The sequence below is a fragment of the Carlito syrichta genome, unplaced genomic scaffold, assembly GCF_000164805.1.
Source record: "Carlito syrichta isolate Samal-C Ts95f unplaced genomic scaffold, Tarsius_syrichta-2.0.1 Scaffold315175, whole genome shotgun sequence".
Classification (NCBI taxonomy): Eukaryota; Metazoa; Chordata; class Mammalia; order Primates; family Tarsiidae; genus Carlito; species Carlito syrichta.
The window spans coordinates 188,556-209,084 of NW_007259271.1; the positions used below are offsets into that span (position 1 = coordinate 188,556).

Sequence of the window (20,529 nt, forward strand, 5' to 3'; positions counted from 1 at the left end):
CCAAAAAAAAAAAAAAAAAAGTACTCTCCATTTGATTCAATACACCTATCAAGCTTTTTTCACTGCTCAAAACAGTATTTGAACTTGTCAATTTTGATGATTTTTAGTGCTTCTGCCATTCTTTGTTTCACCTCTTCCACATCAGCACAAGTTTCCCTTTGAGGCCTTTTTTCATCTGAGGAAACAGAAAAATTGTCACTTGGCGTGAGATTGAATGAACAAGGAGGGTGGGATGGGGAGTCATGCCATTTTTGTTCAAAAACTGCTGAACACTCAGCGTGGTGTGAGCAGGTGGGCTTGCAAATCCCCCATCATGAAATGGGCAAACATGTTAAAAGACTCTCAAAAAAAAAATTCACTGAAGCCAAACACAACATCTCACAACCACGCTAGCTGCTACAATGATGCCAATGGGTTACTAGAATACTTACCTAGCAAGAGACGCCTGTACTACAAGGGCCCCCCTCCTCCAAAAAATAGTTCCATTTTTTTGGTGGGATACCCCCTCAAATACCATCTTCTTTCCTTGTGCTGTCGTTTTTAAAAATTACGGATCATTCATTGGTCAGCTCCTTCCTTCTTTTCTTTGACTCTGCTTTCCACAGTTTCTAAGTCTAGCAATTCCAGAACTTCCCAACTTGAGACAGGGAGTAGTTAAAGAATCTTAACAACAGCCGGGCTCGGTGGCTCAGCCTGTAATCCCGCGCCTTTGGGAGGCTGAGGTGAGTGGATTACCTGAGCCTGCGGGTTCGAGCCCTGCCTGGGCAACTTGGCGAGACCTCATCTCTACTATAAATCAAAAAATCAGCTGGGCGTGGTAGCGCATGCCTGTAATTCCGGCCACTCGGAAGGCTGAGGCGGAAGGATCGCCGGAGCCCAGCAGGTCGAGGCTGCGGTGGCCGGGAGCGGCCACTGCACTCCAGTCTGGGGCGACAGAGTGAGACTCCGACTCAAAAAAAAAAAAAAGAATCTTATCAACCTCCTCAAACACAACCCCAGCTCATTGGGAATTGAGTTGAGTTGCTCTCTCATTTCTGGTATCCCTGAGCTATGATCATTCACGTTCCCTTGGTTTTCTTCTAGTCCACAGAACTGAAGGACTTGCTTACCTGCCTCCCACTTCCTAACTATCTTTTATTATGATTCACACACCTGAGGAAGACTGCATGCCTCCTCATGGAAGCCCCAGTAGAGCGGATACTATTAGAGCCTAGACCGTATTCCCTTGCTATGTGTCATGCTGTGCATGCCTGTCCGATTTCCAGTGAAGAGCACCAGTGATTCTTTTCTGTGAGCTCTTTGTGACCTCAGGAGCATACTCATGGAGCAGGTCACAGGTGCTGAGGGATTATCACTCACAGGAGGGGGCAGCGTTTTGTATTCTCTTAGGTGGTGGTGGTCATGTGCAGCCACATGGGGGGATGTGGGAGAGGCACGGGAAAAGAAAGGTTTTTTTTTAATACTCAAAGGTCTTATAGAGACTGCATGCCAAGAATGTGGGATCACTTGAGAGGGAGCAGGTGGGGAGGAGAGAGAGAGAGAGAGAGAGAGACCATGGTCAAATGCCTTTATTGGGCGTCAGGATGAAACACACAAGAAAAGATGCAAGGGGATTTCATTGGTGTGTTTAAATGTAACTAGGTCACAATCAAGGAAGGGGAACTTGTGGCAGGGGCCAAACTTATCATACTGGCAACCCTGGTTGCCTGGACAGGGTGCTCACAGCCTGTTTGTGGGGATGTTGAAGTAGCAGGAAAATGTGAAGTTTAATATTTACGGTACAAGAACTTCATCAATGATTGACAGGAGCTGGTAGATAAATACCCCAGGTCCCTTTCTCCACAGACAGTATAACTCTGAGGCATGTGGTCTGCTTTGTTTCCCAGAGGTTCCCAGTAGAAGTAAGTTCCAGTTGCCTACAATGATGCCCTACCCAACAAGAAATACTTTATTAGTTGACTCCCCCCTTTCTGCCTCTCTTCCCTACTCACCTATATGGGAATTCTGGGAGCACTTTCCAAATCAGCTACCTAATTGCAAATCCTTGTCTTAGGGTCTTCTTTTTGGAGACTCCAAACTAAATCAGCCAGTGATAACTGGAGGTTAGTCCTCATCAAATATTTACTCAATGCCTGCTATATAAGTAGTACTGTAGAGCTGTAGGAATTGCAAGTTCAAGACCTTGTACTTCAGAAATTAATCTTATTTATGTATTTTTGCAAACTGTGTTCTAGTATCTTCTAGAAGCATCTAAAAGCATTAGGAGAATGCCACAATAGATTGTGGCCACCTTAGCAACAGCAAATTTGGAAAGAGTACAGGGGTTGATTAGGGGTCTGCTGATCTTAAAATTAATTAACAGCAGGAGAATCTGATTATTCTAAATGGTAATTACTTGTTATTTCCACCACAGGATATGAAGTGTTTGTGATCAGCACCTACAGGTTGCTAAGAATTAATTTACCAGGCTTTCGAGTGGGGCACATTATACATTTTTGAGCAGTAAAGAGAAATCTGACTTAAAACTGAAGTCATGACTGGTTTACACCACCTCATATACCACAAGTAACTCTAGCCAGTGTAATAAGCCATTACTTTGTTGATTTTCATTAAGTAGCCTTCAGACTCAGAGAGCTTATGTTTTTATTATCAAAAAGTAATTTTCAGAATGTAAATCAATTTTATGGAACAGTCACAAACCCAGAAATAGAAAAATGCACTTGTTGTGGATTCTTAGTTAGAAGTTTACTCTAAGTCTATTGATTTCAAGTTGTGTATAAAATAATATTTACTTAACAACTTTGTCAATCTAGCTTCCTTTCTGGTCTTTCTAGATTACCATATTTGTCATTATGGCACAGTAAATCAATACGGTAATGCAGCTACATAGGGTGGGCATGCTATCGCTAGAGAGCGTGGAGAGAAGCATCACCAGCATGATGGGTAGTGATATATAGGGGCTATCTACTTTAGGGACAAATAACCTTATGTATTTCCCTGGGAACATAACTGCATTCTAATCAAATCACTTTGTCAAATAATATCCATCAAAAACTACATTCTGTTAAATATACCTTTTGTTGTTATTTATCTAATTTTTATTTTATTTTATTTTATTTTATTTTATTTTATTTGAGTCAGTCACCCAGGCTGGAGTGCAGTGGCACAATCGCTGCTCATTGCAGCCTCGATCTCCTGGGCTCAGGTGATCCTTCTGTCTCGGGCTCCCAAGTAGCTGGGACTATAGGAACACCACCATGCTCAGCTAATTTTTTGATTTTTGTAGAGACAAGGTCTCTCTATATTGCCTGGGCTGGTCTTGAATTTCTGGGCTCAAGCAATCCTCCCACCGTGGCCTCCCAAAGTTCTGAGATTACAGGCATGAATCACTGTGCTCAGCCAAATATACTTTTTGTTGAAGCAAGGAATTATGTAGAACATTTTAGAAAAATATGGCAAAATTTTAAATTTAAAAGTCAGGATGTATAGAAGAATAGACCTCAGTATCTGGCATACTGAACACATGTGAAATACTTCATTCCCAAACAATGCTGGAGAAGCAGGGTGTGACTGCATTAAAACATCTCATCTAATTAGTGGTGTCTGTTCTGGGTAGCTTTCTTACAGCCGCTTCACTTGTGCTTAACTCATCATGCCTATGTAAATACCGCCTGCTTAAAATCATTACGGGAGAAGAATGTTTTCCCTTCAGCTAAAAAATGGCATATCAAAAGCAAATGAACTCACCACTGTATGATTTGCTCGTTAATCATTACTAAACTGGGCCTATAATTACAAAGATACTGATGAGAACACCACTGTCACATCACTTCAGCTCTGCAGCAGGACTTTTAAAACTCACATTGAGCATGTTTAAAGCTGTTCTGTTTTGAGGCGCAGACATTCAGAGTTCTTTTGATTTTTTTGATTTGGATTTTTTAAAGAGGGCAGCCATCCTCTTAAGACATCTTTCATAAATGGATGAATTCAAGCTCTGGCAGGCCATTCTTCTAAGATGCTGTTCATAGCAAAGAGTGGAATAGATGTGGAGGGGAGCTTTAGAAATAATAGGACTCTCTTGGTATTAAAGCAAAACCTTCATCCAGGAATACATACACACACACACACACACACACACACACACACGTTCTATCATACTTTTTCAACAGTGATATTTTTATTATAGTAAAATAAATAGAACATACAATTTACCATTTTGACTTGTTTTTTGGGGGTGGGGGTTGGAGTCTTACTCTGTCACCCAGGCTGGAGTGGCGTGGCATGCTCTCGGCCACCCCAGCATAAACCTGCTTGCTGGGTTCAGTTGATCCTTCTGCCTCAGTCTTCCAAGTAGCCAGAACTACATGCTCACGCTACCGCACCCGGCTAGTTTTTTATTTTATTGTAGAGACGAGGTCTCACCAAGTTGCCCGGGCTGGTCTAGAACCCATGGGCTAGGCAGTCCATTCACCTCGGCCTCCCAAAGTGCTGAGATTACAGGCTGAGCCCCCGAGCCCGGCCCATTTGAACTATTTTAAAGTGTTCATTTCTGTGGTATTAAATACCTTCACAGTGTTGTGCAACCATTGCCGCTATCTAGTTCCACAACTTTTCCATCACCCAAAAAAAGACACCCCATACTTGTTAAGCAGTCACTCCCTGTTCTCCCATTCTCCTTTTCCCCAGCTCCTGGCAACCAATAATCTACTTTCTGTCCCTATAGATTTGCCTATTCTGGAAATTTCACATAAATGGAATCATACAAGAGTTGGCCTTTTGTTTCTGGTTTCTTTCATTTAGTGAAATGTTTTCTGGGTTCGTCCATGTTGTATCATGTGTCAGAATTCCATTCCTTCTTATGGTTGAATAATATTTCATCATATGGATGGACCACATCTGATTTTTCCATTTTGTCATGTCCTGTTTTAATTTAATTAATCCTATGTGTACTTATATTTGACAAAGGTGAGAGTCCTTTTTAAAGATTCATTTTACTTGAAAACCAAGGTATGGGTCACCCTAATGGCTTCTGTGTCTTGAGATTAATGTAATAAACAGAAAGTTAAGCCTCTGTGTTGATTTTAGAGACAAATACTAGAAATATTTATGCAATAGCCTCAGTGGCTTAGGACTATATAGCATGTAAAACATTAGTTTGAACCGTAAGCTATTGCCAATATTTGACCATTTTAGTCTATAAAAAGTAATTGTATGATTCAAACTGAATACTTGCCTCTATATTAGGTTTAATAGAGAATGCAATTATTTTTCAAAATAAATGACACCTGCAATGTAGTAGACATCTATTACATGTAAGCTCCCTTCCCCTTAGGCTTCATTAAAATTGTTCAACAAAGATGACTCTCAGAGAAAATGGCTTTACCAATATCATGCAGTAAGAGATGCCCCTGGATCCCAGCACCCTTCTAAGCAGGTTCTCTCACTGCACTTCCAATTTTTGAGAAAGAACTGTGTCACATGTTTCCTCTTTCTAGTAAAAGAAGAGAGAGGATCATAAAGTACAAAGAACCTATAAGATAAGGCAGAACATGAAGTCAACTTTCATTCAAAAGGCAAGGTCTCATCTCTACCCTGTCCAATAAGGTCACAGGTTACCAACAAGAGGCTGAAACTCAGGTTTTACGTACATAAAATATGAGTGCTAAAGAGAGTAGTGTGTGTGTGCATGTGTTTGTGTGTGTGAACTCACATGCCCATATGCTTTAATGTGAATAACAATGGAATTATCAATCATTTTCCAACTATCAATGGCTTGTCTCCACTTCTAAAAATAAAAAAAATAATGATCAATTTATCATAAACCCAACATGAGATTTGATTACTACCTCACCTTCCACACTGTGCTCAAAGCTCTGTATTAAAAGCAGGTTTTTACATGCTTTCCCAGTCATCGTTTTAAAAGATCCCTGGAAATGTGCTCAGGAAGAACATGAAACATGCTGTTTGTAGTTCTGGTCTGGTGACTAAAGCAACGTTATTAATTTATGGGTATGACAGTGTTTTGAGTGTCTGTAATTTGTTCTTGGATTGGGCATGTACCACCATTTTCTTTTTTAGCAAAAATATTGCATATCTGGGAGGATAAAGATGGAAAACAACTGTTAAAAGGTTTGCATTATGTTACCAGTAATCAGACAAAATATGTTATTCTCTTCTAGTCTCCCAAATCAGCATTTATTAGTGCTGCAAAAAAGGCAAGATTAAAGTCCAATCCAGTCAAAGTGCGCTTCTCTGAGGAGGTCATCATCAACGGCCAAGTGTCGGTGAGTTTACAGTCACCTGTTTTGTGTCCCAAAGAGAGTTAATGAGGCTGGAGCTTTGCACTCAAGCAGAGCCAGTAGGCCCCACTAGAATGATCAATGCAGAATTGGTTGTTGGTTTTTACAAGGGTGTTGAATCTCAAGATTGTAAAGGGCTTGAGAGATCATCAGGTTGCGCTTGAATCCCTTCAAACATGTCCAGAACATGTAGTCCCATATTTTCTAGGGACTTACAGTGTTAAAGACCTCATTACAAAGGAGTTTATTTGATTTGGGACCACTGACATTGCCTCATTCATACTAAGTAAAATGTGCCTCTTAGAAAATTCTACCTACTTCTTCCCATTCTGCTAGACATTGTTCCATATGACAACCCTTTCTGTATTTTGAGAAAGGCATGGTGTTTCCCCTAAGTTTTTCCTTATCTAAAAATGTCTAATCTTTCAACTAATCAAAAAACAAAGAAGTTGAGATGATAGAAAAGTTTTGTGCATGCAACCAGAACTGAAGAAGTACTGCCCAGATCTCCATAAAAAGGTCTTAATAGAAATCATCATGACTTAGGCACTTCATTGAGCTTCACAGTGAATAGTGCAAACATCAATAAGAGATTTCTAGTCCATCCTTGCTCTGGGTGCCATGTCTTCTGAACTGGATACAGACTTACCCAATGAATTGAGTAGCAGGAAAGTCATGCGGGAAGTCCACAAGAGCAGGGAGAGGGGGAGGAAGTTCAGGGAAAAAAATAGGAAATGAAAGGCAGGAAGCTCATTATGGAAATACTTAAGGACTGAATTATCTCAGAGTAACGGCAGGACACTGGCAAATCCCTGAACATCTTATTTTCAGTTCCTTCATCTGCAAAACAAGGAACATGTAGTTACATGATTGCTGAGTTCCCCTCAAATCCTGTGACTTCACGACACTACGTGTGAATAACTCAGCTCACTCTCAGGGCTCACAGAACTCATTCAACATGGCCTCTTCCTCCGTCTTTCTCTCGTCTCTCACCACTTCCAATTAAAGAAAAAATTCACAGGACTGCATTTCTATTGTTTATTGTTTTGGTTGTGTTTTAAGCTGGCATCTTTTAAAAAATTATTTCTAAATTAAAGCCTATTCATTATAGATTGAATGTTTTACTCTTTTAACACTCTACTGCCATTCTTTATATTTTCCCTTTGAGTTTAAGAACCATTCCTAAATGAGTTAAGAATAGTTTCACAAAATAACTTGACATGTGAAGCTCATTGACAGCTGGTGGCCCACTTCATGACCGCCAGACGCCAACAGCATCGCATCGAACAGCATCGTGTCTGGGCCTCGTTCTGCTCAGGATGTCCTGCTTTACTTGGGTCTGGGCTTGTAGTTCCAAACGTTGAAGCTTAATTACATAGAAATTATTTCTGTAATCATGCTTTGAGTGGGGAATCTTGAGGTTAAAAAAAAAGTATCTGATTAATTTTCTGATGAGCAAATGTCTTGTATTTGAATCAGCTGAATTATGTGTAGCTAGAAAAGAATTTTGCTATGAACAACTTAACTCAGCTATCACCAAAGGAACACCTTGGTTGATTGTGGAGAGTTCGATTCTTTTTTATGTCATGATTAGAATAAACTATATACATGCTGCTACTGTCAAGAGCAGAATTCTAATCTGACTGACTTACACTCCCCACCTCTTTTTTTTTTTTTTTTTGCTGAACAGGAAACTGTTAAGGACAATTCACTTCTTTTTATGCCAAATGTTTTGAAAGTCTATCTGGAAAATGGGCAGACCAAATCATTCCGCTTTGACTGCAGCACCTCCATAAAGGTAAGATGACCTGCTAAACTCTGTCCTTGGGCACTGCCAGGTACAGCATGCAGGACACACTGTAGCTATTTGCAGCAGCACCTTCTTTCAGAATTACCCTTTGATTTCTGTGATTTTGTTGGTTGCCTCTATCAAAGGAAGCGTGTCATTACTTAAAAACAAACCAATGCCGGGCTCGGTGGCTCAGCCTGTAATCCCGCGCCTTTGGGAGGCTGAGGTGAGTGGATTGCCTGAGCCCGCGGGTTCGAGACCCACCTGGGCAGCGAGACCTCATCTCTACAATAAATCAAAAAATCAGCCAGGTGTGGTAGCACATGCCTGTAATTCTGGCTACTTGAAAGGCTGAGGTGGAAGGATCGCCGGAGCCCAGCAAGTCAAGACTGCGGTGGCCGGGAGTGGCCACTGCACTCCAGTCTGGGTGACAGAGTGAGACTCCAACTCAAAAAAAAAAAAACAAACAAACAAAAAACGAAAAGTTTAACCTAATGAGTTTCTGCTCTTTTTTCCCCCCTTGGTGTTGCAAAACAATGTAATATGCTATCAGTAAAGAAACACTAAAGCTAGTCATTTGAATGCAACTGCCGATTAATTATCATAGTGTGACTGTCACCAAGAAGGCTTGGCCCTCTGCCCAAAGCCAGCATGATTTCTCAGCAATATCAGCTGCCCAGAAGATTAAGATGTTAGCTGTTAATTGAATATCTGCTACTTTGGTGTCTAAGAAAAAACAAAGGGTAGAATCATGTAAAGGTAACATTTACTTTTAATTTCTATAATGAATTTTATGGAAATTATGCAAAAAAAGGCAGAAATGAGGTGTACTTCTTAAGAGAAGAGGTGGAAAGGAAGAATCACAAAGCAATCCTATTATTTCAGAGCCACAGGTGAGTTTTACATAAGAGGTATTATAGCTAAGCATATGGTATTTTTCTCCCATGCTTCCTTCCTGGAAAAGTGCACAGTCTCTTTCTTTTATTGAACAAAAATGTGTTCAGAAATTGATTGCTCCCTAATGCTTCATTAGCCTAAAATAGACTTTCTTCAAATGGCACAGTAAAAAAAGATTTTATGGAGGTAAAAAGTACCTAGTGATGATCTGTACAATAATCCATCAAGAGAATATCAGCTCTGTGCTAAAAAATGTCTATCAGTAGTCAACCTCTAATTCCCAGTTTTTAAAATTAATCAGCATAGACCTCATGTGTGGAAGCATTTCTGCAAAGGCCCATTCACTGTGTATTCTTATTGTCATGATACCAACAAGCAGTATGCTTTCAAGTGCTGTAAGTGTATAGTGATTTAGTAGGTCATAGAATGGACACTATTAGTAGATTGATGTTGGAGCATTAAATCATCCTTAAATCATCCCAGATGAAATATTAACTTCCTTCATACAAGACTGCTAATTTTAACTTGTGATGACTGCAACAGATGTTTTCCTTTTTTAAATTTGATATTGATTTATGGTGAGGTGTCAATATAACTATTGATTAACTAACCCAGGGGTAGGTAAACTTTTTCTGGAAGGGAATTAATAGTAAATATTTTAGGTTTTTTTGGACCATTTGATCTCTGTTGCAACTACTCAACTCTGTCATTGTATTATGAAAGTAGCCATAGGTTTGTGGGTTTGGGAAGTTCTTAAGACAGCTCTCAGATTTGATAATTCATCTGAAGAATGCACAGAACTCAGCAATTTGTTATTTTCACAGTTACAGTAGATTATAGCAAAGGAATACAGAATGGAATTAGCAATAGGAAAAGACAAGTCACAGGAGAGGTCGGGTGGAAAGCTTCCAGATGTCCTCTCCCAGTAGATATGTGCAGGCAGTGCTTCATTCTCCCAGAAATGATGTGTGACAATATGCACAGAGTACTGCCAACCAGGGAAGCTCATCCAAGCCTTGGAGTCCAGAGTTTTTATTGGGGATTTGCCACATAGGCACAGCTGACCGCCTGCATGGCTGACTTTTGTATCCAGTCACTGCAGAGTTTGAGTTGATACGATACAACCCAAGGTTCTTACCATAAATCAGTTGTTAGCATAAACTATCTGGTATGACTCAAGGCCCTCAGGTAAACAAAAATACTCCTATCAGGCAGGACATTCCAAAAGCTTAGAGATTACTTCCCAAAAGTGGACCAAATCTATCTTTAGGCAAGGTTAATCTGTTACTACACACACAATATGTGAACAAATGGGCATAGCCAGGTTTGACCCACAGGTCATTGTTCGCAGACCCTTGAACTAACCCACAGAGCTACATTATAACCACTCTTTCTGGCACCATGGCCTTGTTCTGTATCACCAACTGGTCAGCTCCTTGCCATTGGACTCCCTACCCTACCCAAAGATATAGGTAAAGACTTGAATACATTTCTTAACAGAAATAACTCTAAATTTGAAAAAAGCCTTGTTGTTAATTCCCTCTGGCCTTTTTATTATAGGAGCCTACACTAGACTGTTTGATTTCCCTGAGGACTGCAGATGACAATGAGAAGACAGGGAGCAATGCAGAGTTCACATCAAATTCAAGTTATCTTATCTTGTACCTAATAGCCTCATTATCACAATAGAGACTGGCTGATGGGTGTAAAATAGAAATAGTATAGTTATGAAAAGAATATGACACTGTTTAATAAAAGTTGCCAAAATTCTAGCTACAGAATTACAATAGGGAAAAATTATTGTTATTGATTTTCCAGTGTTCTCCCCGGTGGTTCAGGAAAATGTTTTATAAAGTATGTGTTGCCACACAAAGGCTGGTTTTATTTTCTCTTTCCTGGGCTTTGAGTAAAAAGAATAAAGCAGAAAATCTTTTTTAGAAATTCAACATAGTTCAGGCATTTCTGCTAAATGATTTTTTGGGGAGTGAGTAGATGTGAGGATCTTTCATTTAATGGGGCCTGAAGAAATTGAAAAAGGACCCCATAGAAAAATCAAAATATCAGAAAATTCAGTTAAAAAAAAAAAACTCTATGTATGGCTGGGTTTCTCTGTCTTGGCACTATTGAGACTTTAGACCGGATCGTTCTTTGCTGTGGGGCTGGTCTATGCATCATAAGATGTTTAGCGACATCCCTGACCTCTACACACTCCATGCCAGCAGCTTCCCCAACACCACTGTGACAACCAAAAATGTCTCCTGAAATTTCCAAATGTTGCCATGGGCAAAATTTCCTCTGGTTGAGAACCACTGCTCTACAGGATTTTTAGCATCTGAGTATAAATTATTTTGAAGAGGGGTCATTTATTAGTTTTCAAGTGCATAAAAATAGTAAAAGTTGAGGTGATTAGTTTTGCATTGCAGTTAATGTATGTGTTTGTATATGGAACACCTTTCTGATAATAAATGCTTAATTCTATAAAAGACTGCTGACAAAGCTCGCTCATTCCACCTTCTGCAGAGATATATTTTCACGGTGTCCTTACTCTGTGCCAAGCAGTGTTGTAATAAATGCTTTGTGTATATGAACTCATTTAATCCTTATATCCACTCTGAGACAGACATTATTATTATCCCCAGTTTACACATTGGGAAATTAAGATACTTACAGATTAAATAACTTGCCCAAAGCTGCATAGCAAATGAGGAGTAGAGCTGGGATTCAAAGGCAGACAGTTTCTGGAGACCTCATTCTTTACCATTACTACAATGCTCTTTCAGAAGAGTAGACCAGGGTCAGCAAGCTCTTTCTGTAAAGAGCCAAATAGCAAATATTTCAGCCTTCACAGGCCACAGTCTCTGTTACTCCACTCTACTGACGCAGCACACAAAAGCAGCCATAGACTTCAGATAAACAAATGGTTATGACCATGTCCCAATAAAATTTTATTTATAAAAACAGGTGTTGAGCTAGATTTGGTGTGCAGGTCATGTTTTCCACCCCTAGGGTAGAGCATTTTCAGAGCTGGTTTAATTGCCACCCTATTGAAAAGGAAGGAAAATTGAACTGACTACACTACTCAACCTATCAATAATCTTTCTGTTTTAAGAATATACATAAGTAAACTCCTCCTCCAGCTATTTACCATGTTAACTGTTTGTTTTGAATGCCATAAAGATTTTGGGTGGTTGAGGAAGCCAGGAAAAAAAAGACAATAAAAGGAAAGCCTCATTTCTGTATCATTTGATTTTGGGAGCATTAAATTTCAGAATCAACCAAAGGTACAAAATTTCAAGATCAGAAGTCTATTTGTGTAACACTTTTTGATCATGCTAGACTCCACAAGAGGGTGGCCTTGAGTTTGATCTCATCATGTCAACGTTTTCTCTGTAAGGATGTCATCTTAACCCTTCAAGAGAAGCTCTCCATCAAAGGCATTGAACACTTCTCCCTCATGCTGGAGCAGAGGACAGAAGGGGCTGGAACGAAGCTGCTCTTGCTTCATGAACAGGAGACTCTAACTCAGGTCTGTAAAATTACACCCTCAAGTGATGAGGTTGCTGGTAAGAGCAGAGTTTGCACAGTCCCAGATTCACCTTTCCTCTAATCCTTTAAATGTATGAACTGCATCCCTGGATATCGACCCTAAAGTAAGTGCTGGCATTCTTAACGGATTTTACAACTCAAGGTGGTGTTTCCCCTTCTGCCAGTCTTTCACAGACTGTTGGTTATTCTCAGATTTGTCATTCAAAGATCAGCAGCTACTCACTGAGAATATAGTTCTGTGACTTATACACTCATTATACTTTATGTTACAGCAATGACTTGTTTTTTCACCAATCTCTTGAAATCATTAAAAAGACATGGTTTCTGAGATTATGTAAATTAATCTGAAATCATATTTAGTTGTCTAAAATTCTGGGTACACACTTAAGATTATTTTTGAAAGCCTGAGATCCCTGCCCCAGTCCTGCCCGCTATAAATGTGTGATCCACCAATGTGTCCCAGTTCCTGGTTATCAAGATGCTACCCCCATCTGTTCCCTGGGGAGACAAACAGGCTGCTTGGCTGCTGAATTCAGTGAGGCACTCTGATTTTTCTTGTGATTCCACACAGGCAGAGTCTTTGTTAAATGTATAAGAGAGTTCAAAAAATTCCTCTTCCATAGGAAAGTTCAGTGATGAGAGAACTTTAGAGACAGGGACATGAGGGGACACTGGGGAGAGAAGCCTCAACACACACCAGCTGGATGGAGTGGCTGAAAATGTTGTTGCATTAAAGTGTTTCTTGGTTGCTGTATAATTAAAAGCTGGTGTCCCACACATTGGGTCCTGCAGATAGCCTCAGTACTCCTGAATCAGTCCCACTCAGTGTAATGAATTAGGAAGTTGCCATCTTTGCTGACTTTTATTTCTCTATCTAAACATGGCCCATTATTTCTATCAAGTTTAAGTCTACCTATAGACATTTTAAATCACTTCTATTCATTGTTTATTATTTTAACCTGTTCCAAGGCACTCTTGGAAATAGATGCCTCATTTATGCTTCATTACAGGGGAACAACCCCTGATATACAGAATCCCTCATGCAAAAGGTCAGTGTCTGGGTCTAAGTTCCTGTAGAAATAGAGCTTAAGGATTTGAATGCACGTAGTTTATTTGAGCGACAATCTCGGGAGATACTGGCAGAGGAATGGGGAAGGGAGACGAAGAAAATTATGAAGCCAAAAAGAATGTGTTATCAAGCCAGTTTTCACTATGAGCAACTGGAGGTCAGTCTTATTGAATAGCACTGGGAGACAGTGTAGAACATGCCTCAGATGTATCCCAGCAAAAGGTGAGGGAGCTAAGGCATCTGTCCAACAACACACTGTCTCTTATTGGCAGTGGGTCGCTTCCTGATGATACAGGTTTGCCTTGTGCTGTCAGATGGTCACAGGTATGTGCAGTGAATAGCCTTTAGCCTATAGCAATAAGCTCCAAGAGCATATGGGTAGCCAGTTACCATGAGACTAAAGAAACCCACTCCATGACCTTTGGATTTTTCCAGTTATATTTTCTCCCTAAACTTTTATCTGCCACATAGCCTTTTGTGGAAAAGCCTCATGCTGACTTAGTTGGATAAAGATTCTTTAAAAACCTCTTCTGGTGCTAGGTAACCAAAATTTCTTGTTCTGATTTCTAAATTTCTTTTAAAATGTTAGAAGAAAACAAAAAACTTCTAACAGTGAAACTTCCCTTATCTTTTTTTAATCTTTTTAGAATCAGAACTGAAAGTGAAGAGCTAAAACTCAAGTATTATCTCCAGAAAAGAAAATTGATTCAAATATCCTGAAACAAACCAGCCATATGCCTTTGAAATCAATGCATATGAAAAAATCAATTACTAAAATATTAATAAGCATGATGAATAGGGGTAGTAAGAAATTATCATTTGTCCAGTAACAAAAATCATTTTAAAACATTTCATTTTGATGAAAACCCCCAAAGGAACTTTTAAGCAGCTCTCCTAAATTTCTGGCTATTTGATACTAAACTTCTGCTAGAAAATACTATTCTCTATTTACATACTACTTAAAGTTTCCAAGAAATTGTTTCTGTTTCTTTGTTTTAGACAGTATTATTCTTATGGACTATTTTTTCTAATGACACAAAAGGACCTTTTTGCATTACATCAATTTATTTCCAAAAACTAATGTAACCTACTGACAGTAAAAGTAGGCTCCAGACGGCTTATTGAAAATTCAAGGAAGATAGATTGTAACTAGCAATTAAAGGAGTTGGAGATATGATGATTCTCGACTTTCTAACAACAGAGCAGACCTTCTGGCAAAATAGCCCATGAAGTCACTGTGAAACACAACAGCAGGGTCAACAGCAGTATGGGTTTCTTAGGTTCCCCTGTTTCTTTCTTCCTGGTTTGCTTTACCATCAACCAGTGATGAATAGTGCTAGCCCTCAGGTCTCTGGAGTCCACTCAGCTTTGCAATCTTGCCAACAGCCAGAGAGAGCTGGTGAGAACCTTCTCAGTATGCCCAGATATTTTAAAGTAAGATGTCTTTTCCTATTGAAATTCTTCTGTTCAACAAAGTTAGTGATGTAAGCTGTAAATACACACACACACATACACACACACACACACACACGGGACTCAATAAATCTATTTTTATTTTTAATTTTAAAATTGCAGCTCGTAAACATTTGTATTTTAATTTTAAAATTGCAGCTCGCAAAGATTTGTCCCCTGCATAAAAGTAGTTACATGCAACTGTGTTGGTTCACACTGCGTGATTTTAGTTTCATTTTGTTAATTCCTTTAAGGGAAATTGATCAGCTCTGGCCTTCTTTCTTGGAGTTCCAATGTCTTTCATTCACTCAACTGTTTATTAAATGCCTACTGTTATTGTTATTTATTCATTGATTTCCTTTTCTTGCAAAAGGAGTTAAGAAACTAACATCTAGTAGTTTTGACAATACTGTGCTGGATTTTTTTAAAAAATGATCCATGGCCCTTAACCCTACAGAACTTGTGGTATATTCTAAGTTTCTTTGAACAATTTGAACAAGGTCATAATATCAGGAATTTGGACGAGTTTGGAAACTTGTAGAATCCAGATGTAGTGCAATGCCAAAAGTTTTACTTTCCTCCTTTCAAATGTGATGTCATCTAAGGTTGAGATGATCATGTTTTCATTACTACAGTCAGTCTGGAGTCTAATATGGAAAAAAACAAAATAAAACACAGCCATGCTGTGCAATCATAAACCGTAATGGACAATCTCTCTGTGCTCCCTTTCAATCCCCTTTTATACCCCCACTTTAGATTTGGTGTGCTATCACTACCAACAGCCAGCAGCTGCAGATCTTCTTTCAATGACTGCCATCAGACCACTGGCGCCCATTGTGTCCACACCTGCAAATTCATATCCCCTGGGGCAGCCCTAAACTGATGATTGTCAGTGCTCCTTTGGCTCAGGTCCTGGCAGCTCTATGATGTAACTAACACTCCAGGGTCCCCTGTAGGATCCGCCTATAGCCACCATCTGCTGGGCTTCCCTGAGATGGCACCCTTGGCTTCCTCTCCTTCCCTGACCTGCTTCCCCCACTGTTTTAATGACCTATCCTGGAAGCACTTTCTTAATGAGTCCCTTGCACACCCTCATATCAGGGTCTGCTTCTGGGAACCCGACCCAAGTCGCAAGGTTATGTGCAGTTTTCAGGGAATGAGCATCTATGATAAATGCGAAAAGAATTTCCACTGCTTCTTTCCTTAGTGTCCAAAGAAAGTTGACTTTGCTTCAGTGTCCTTCAGTCATCTCTCAGTTGGCACAGACTCTTATGTGATTGTCTTACTCTTCCAGGTGACACAGAGGCCCAGCTCCCATAAGATGAGGTGTCTTTTCCGAATTAGCTTTGTCCCAAAGGATCCAATAGACCTTTTAAGGAGAGATCCTGTTGCTTTTGAGTATCTCTATGTTCAGGTATGTGAAAATTTTAGCATGTTTTATATTAATGTTATGCAATAACTTAACTTGGAGTTTTTTTTCCCCCTGAATTCTTAAATTTGGAATCTTCTTTCTCTTTGTCCCCTACCCCTAGCTCAATGAATTATAAAATGATTCTATGGTGCTCTTTTTATTTTTACATTTGATTTTGAAATAATATCATACTTACAAAAACGTTGCAAGAGTAGTTGTCTATATCCTTCACCCAGATTTACCGGTTGTTAACATTTTACACATTTACTTTCTCTTTAGTACATGTACTTGTTCTCTCTTTTTCCACACAAATACACACATACATATATAATTTTTTTTTAGTCTGTATGAAAGTCATGCTGATTTAATCCTAAATACTTCAGTGTGTATTTTTTTTCTTTTTTCTTTTTCTTTTGAGTTGGGGTTTCACCTGTTGCCTAGGCTAGAGTGCAATGGCATGATCACCTCGCCTTCCTGGGCTCAGGCAGTTCTTCTACTTCAGCCTCCCAAGTAGCTAGGACTACAGGCCCATGCCTAGCTTTTTTTTTTTCCTGTAGAGAAAGGGTCTTGCTATATTGCCTTGGCTGGTCTTGAACTCCTGGGCTCAAGCAATCCTCCTGCCTTGGCTTCCCAAATTTCTGGGATTGCAGGCATGGGCCACTGCATCTAGCCCTATGTATATGTCCTAATAACCAGGACATTTTCTTATATAATCCTTTGCACAATTAACAAAATCAGGAAATTTAACATTGGTACATTATCCCATCTGTAGTTCATATCCAAATTATGCCTATTGTCCCCAAAATGTTCTTCATATCTTGTCTTTCCAGGACAAGACCCACTACAGGATCTCATTTTGCATTTAGTTGTCATGTCTCTTTAGGATCCTTAAATCTGGAACATTCCTCAGCCTTTCTTTGACTTTGGCAGTTTTAAGAAGTACTGGTCATTTTGTAGAAATCTTTTAATTGGGTTTCTCTGATGTATTCTCATAGATTAGATTGAGGTCATACATTTTAGGATGAACAACACGAGTGACTTTGTGTCTTCAATGTATCACATCAGTAGGCACATGATGTCAGTTTATCCTTTTAATGGCAAGGTGAACTTTGTGTCTTGGTTAAGGTTGTATCCTCTAAATTTATGTATCCCAAAGCTACTACTTTTATAATTAATAAGCAATTTGTGGAAAGTCACTTTGTAACTCTTTTATCATCTTGTACCTCATCAAACTTTCACCCACTAATTTTAGTATTAACTGATAAGTCATACCTGAATCTATTATGATGATGATGATTGGAAATGATGAGCTTCTAATTTGATGATTTATTCTTCATTTATTATTTGGCATGACACCATAAGAAAGAATTTTCCCTTCTTTATTTACTTGTTCATTCTTTCATTTATTTGGTGCCTAGATTGTTCTGAAAATTTGTGATATTCATTATACTGAAATTATTAATTTCAAGGTCATAAAACTTGAAGAGAAGAGTATCTTTTCCAAACTGTCTATATCTAATATCTGATTCTGGGATATAATCCCCCCCAAAAAAACAAAGCTTCCAGGAATCAATATGTGGTACAGTTTGTCCTAAAGGGATTTTATCCAATTTGATATTTAAAAGATGTTCCTATGTTTTTCTACAACTGCTTCCTATTACTCTCACTTAAATGTTTAATTTAATCACATTAAACAGTAAGAACCCACTCACCTAATTTTTAGGCATTTAGCAGTAGAACTACTCAGAGAGATTGAACTGAAATGTAACCCCTCTTCACCAAAAAAAGGGAGGATAAAAAAGTGAGAAAAGAAAGACAAAAAAGACATGCCATCTTCAGCTGGTGATACCTGCATAAGCCAAAGGTTGCTGGAGCCATATATAAAATATAAAAAGTAAAGAAGTAAGCAATAACCGGGCTCGGTGGCTCAGCCTTTGGGAGGCTGAGGTGAGTGGATTGCCTGAGACCGCGGGTTCGATACCCGCCTGGGCAACTTGGAGAGCCCTCATCTCTACAATAAATCAAAAAATCAGCCGGGTGGTAGCGCATGCCTGTAATTCCGGCCACTCGGAAGGCTGAGGCGGAAGGATCGCTAGAGCCCAGCAGGCGAGGCTGTGGTGGCCAGGAGCGGCCACTGCACTCCAGTCTGGGCGACAGAGTGAGACTCCAACTCAAAAAGAAAAGAAATAAGAAACAGGTAATAAAAGAAACACTTGTTGATTTTGGGTAGTTTATAACACTGGTGTTTGTTTTACTATTCTCAGTACTTTCTTGTACATTTTAAAACTTTTGTCATCTTCAAAAGCTGGGTAGATTAAAAAGTAGGTAGATGATGTAGGCCAGGCACAGTGGCTCATGCCTATAATTCCAGCACTTTGGGAGGCCGAGGTGAGAGGATTGCCTGAGCTCACGGGTTTGAGACCAGCCTGGGCAACTTGGCGAGACTGCATCTCTACAATAAATCAAAAAATTAGCCAAGCATGGTGGCACGTGTCTGTAGTTCCAGCTACTTGGAAGGCTGAGGTGGAAGGATGGCCTGAGCCCAGCAGATCGAGACTATGGTGGCTGTGAGCATGCCACTGAACTCCAGCCTGGGCGACAGAGTGAGACTACAGCTCAAACAAAAAGAAAAAGAAGAAGAAGAAAATGGAAGCGAGATGTAGAAAAGATAGATATCAGAGGTTAAGAATGGTAACATAAAGTGGCAAAAGCCCTGTAGATCAGAAATTAAGTCAGGAAGGAAAGAAGCAGAACATACTAGAATATTCTAGCAGTTTGGAACACTCTGGGTGAGGCCAGTTAAACCTTCTTCACCTCAGTGGTCTTTGGAAGAAACTATGGCATTTACATCTTAGAAGGGTGTCTAGTGTTCATAAAGATAACCCTGAGTCATCTGGAAAATTCAAATCCTGTTCAGTATATGCCCTGTTTATCAAGTGAAGAAATGTGTAGTGTGTGTCACAACATTTTCCACCCCAAACAGCAAAACTGTCAGGTTTGGGGTTTTTTAGTGTTAAACTTTGGTCACCTGGACTCCTCACTCATTAATAATATCCCCTGGTCCCTAACAGGCCAGGGAATCCGGATGTGACTGTATGAAACAAAGAGCCTGATTCTTGGCTGATCTGTCACTGCATCTTCCCAATATTTCTGCTGAGAACCAACCCAGGGCTTTGCTGCTGCAGCTCAGACCACGTGCTACATTGTTAGTTACAAATAAATTGTTACAGGTGCCGGTCAGTACATGGCTATAGACAGTGAGATGCATTCAGTGGTTGTTCTCTATAATTATATATCCACCCCTTAACTGGATGGTGTTTTAAAACCTTTTTACTCTTCCTCTGTGTAAACATCATAAGTCCATTGCATTTATGAAAGAACAACATGATTGCATTTGTCTTAGGGAGGGGAGACCTCTTAAGTAGACAAGGAGTACTGCTCAACAGAGTTCTGTTTAAAGTATATTTACTCAGCTGGGCTCGGTGGCTCTACCTGTAATCCCACGCCTTTGGGAGGCTGAGGTGAGTGGATTGCTGAGTCCGCGGGTTCGAGACCCACCTGGGCAACTTGGCGAGACCTCATCTCTACAATAAATTTTTAAAAATGAACCGGGCGTGATAGCGCGCGCCTGTCGTTGCAGCTACTTGGAAGGTTGAGGCGGAAAGATCGCTGGAGCCCAGCAGGACAAGGCTGTGGTGGCTGGGAGCAGACACTGCACTCCAGTCTGGGTGACAGAGTGAGACTCCAACTCAAAAAAAAAAAAAGTGAAGTATGTTTACTCAAATCTAATGCAATTTATGGAGATCTTTCTTATTTAAAAGACACATATTTTATTTATGTATTTATGTATCTATTTTTTGAGTTGTAGTCTCACTCTGTCACCCAGGCTGGAGTGCAGTGGCACGATCATGACTCACTGCAGCCTCGACCTCCTGGGCATGGGAGATCCTTCCACCTCAGCCTCCCAAGTAGCTGGTACTATAGGCATGTGCCACCATGCCCAGCTAATTTATTTGAGTTTATTTTTTTTTTGTAGAGACAAGATCTTTTTATGTTGCTTAAGCTG

General features: G+C 39.8%; 1 protein-coding gene across 2 annotated transcripts in view; it reads left to right on the plus strand.

Moving 5' to 3' along the window:
- Positions 1-20,529, plus strand: part of FRMPD4 (FERM and PDZ domain containing 4) — a 110,000-nt gene that overhangs the window by 60,086 nt on the left and 29,385 nt on the right. For both annotated transcript variants that reach the window (XM_008072441.1, XM_021706133.1), the window contains exons 4-7: positions 6,180-6,284; positions 7,990-8,097; positions 12,380-12,511; positions 16,347-16,466. In XM_008072441.1, the coding sequence (XP_008070632.1) occupies positions 6,180-6,284; positions 7,990-8,097; positions 12,380-12,511; positions 16,347-16,466 (465 nt within the window). The remainder of the gene's footprint in view (positions 1-6,179; positions 6,285-7,989; positions 8,098-12,379; positions 12,512-16,346; positions 16,467-20,529) is intronic.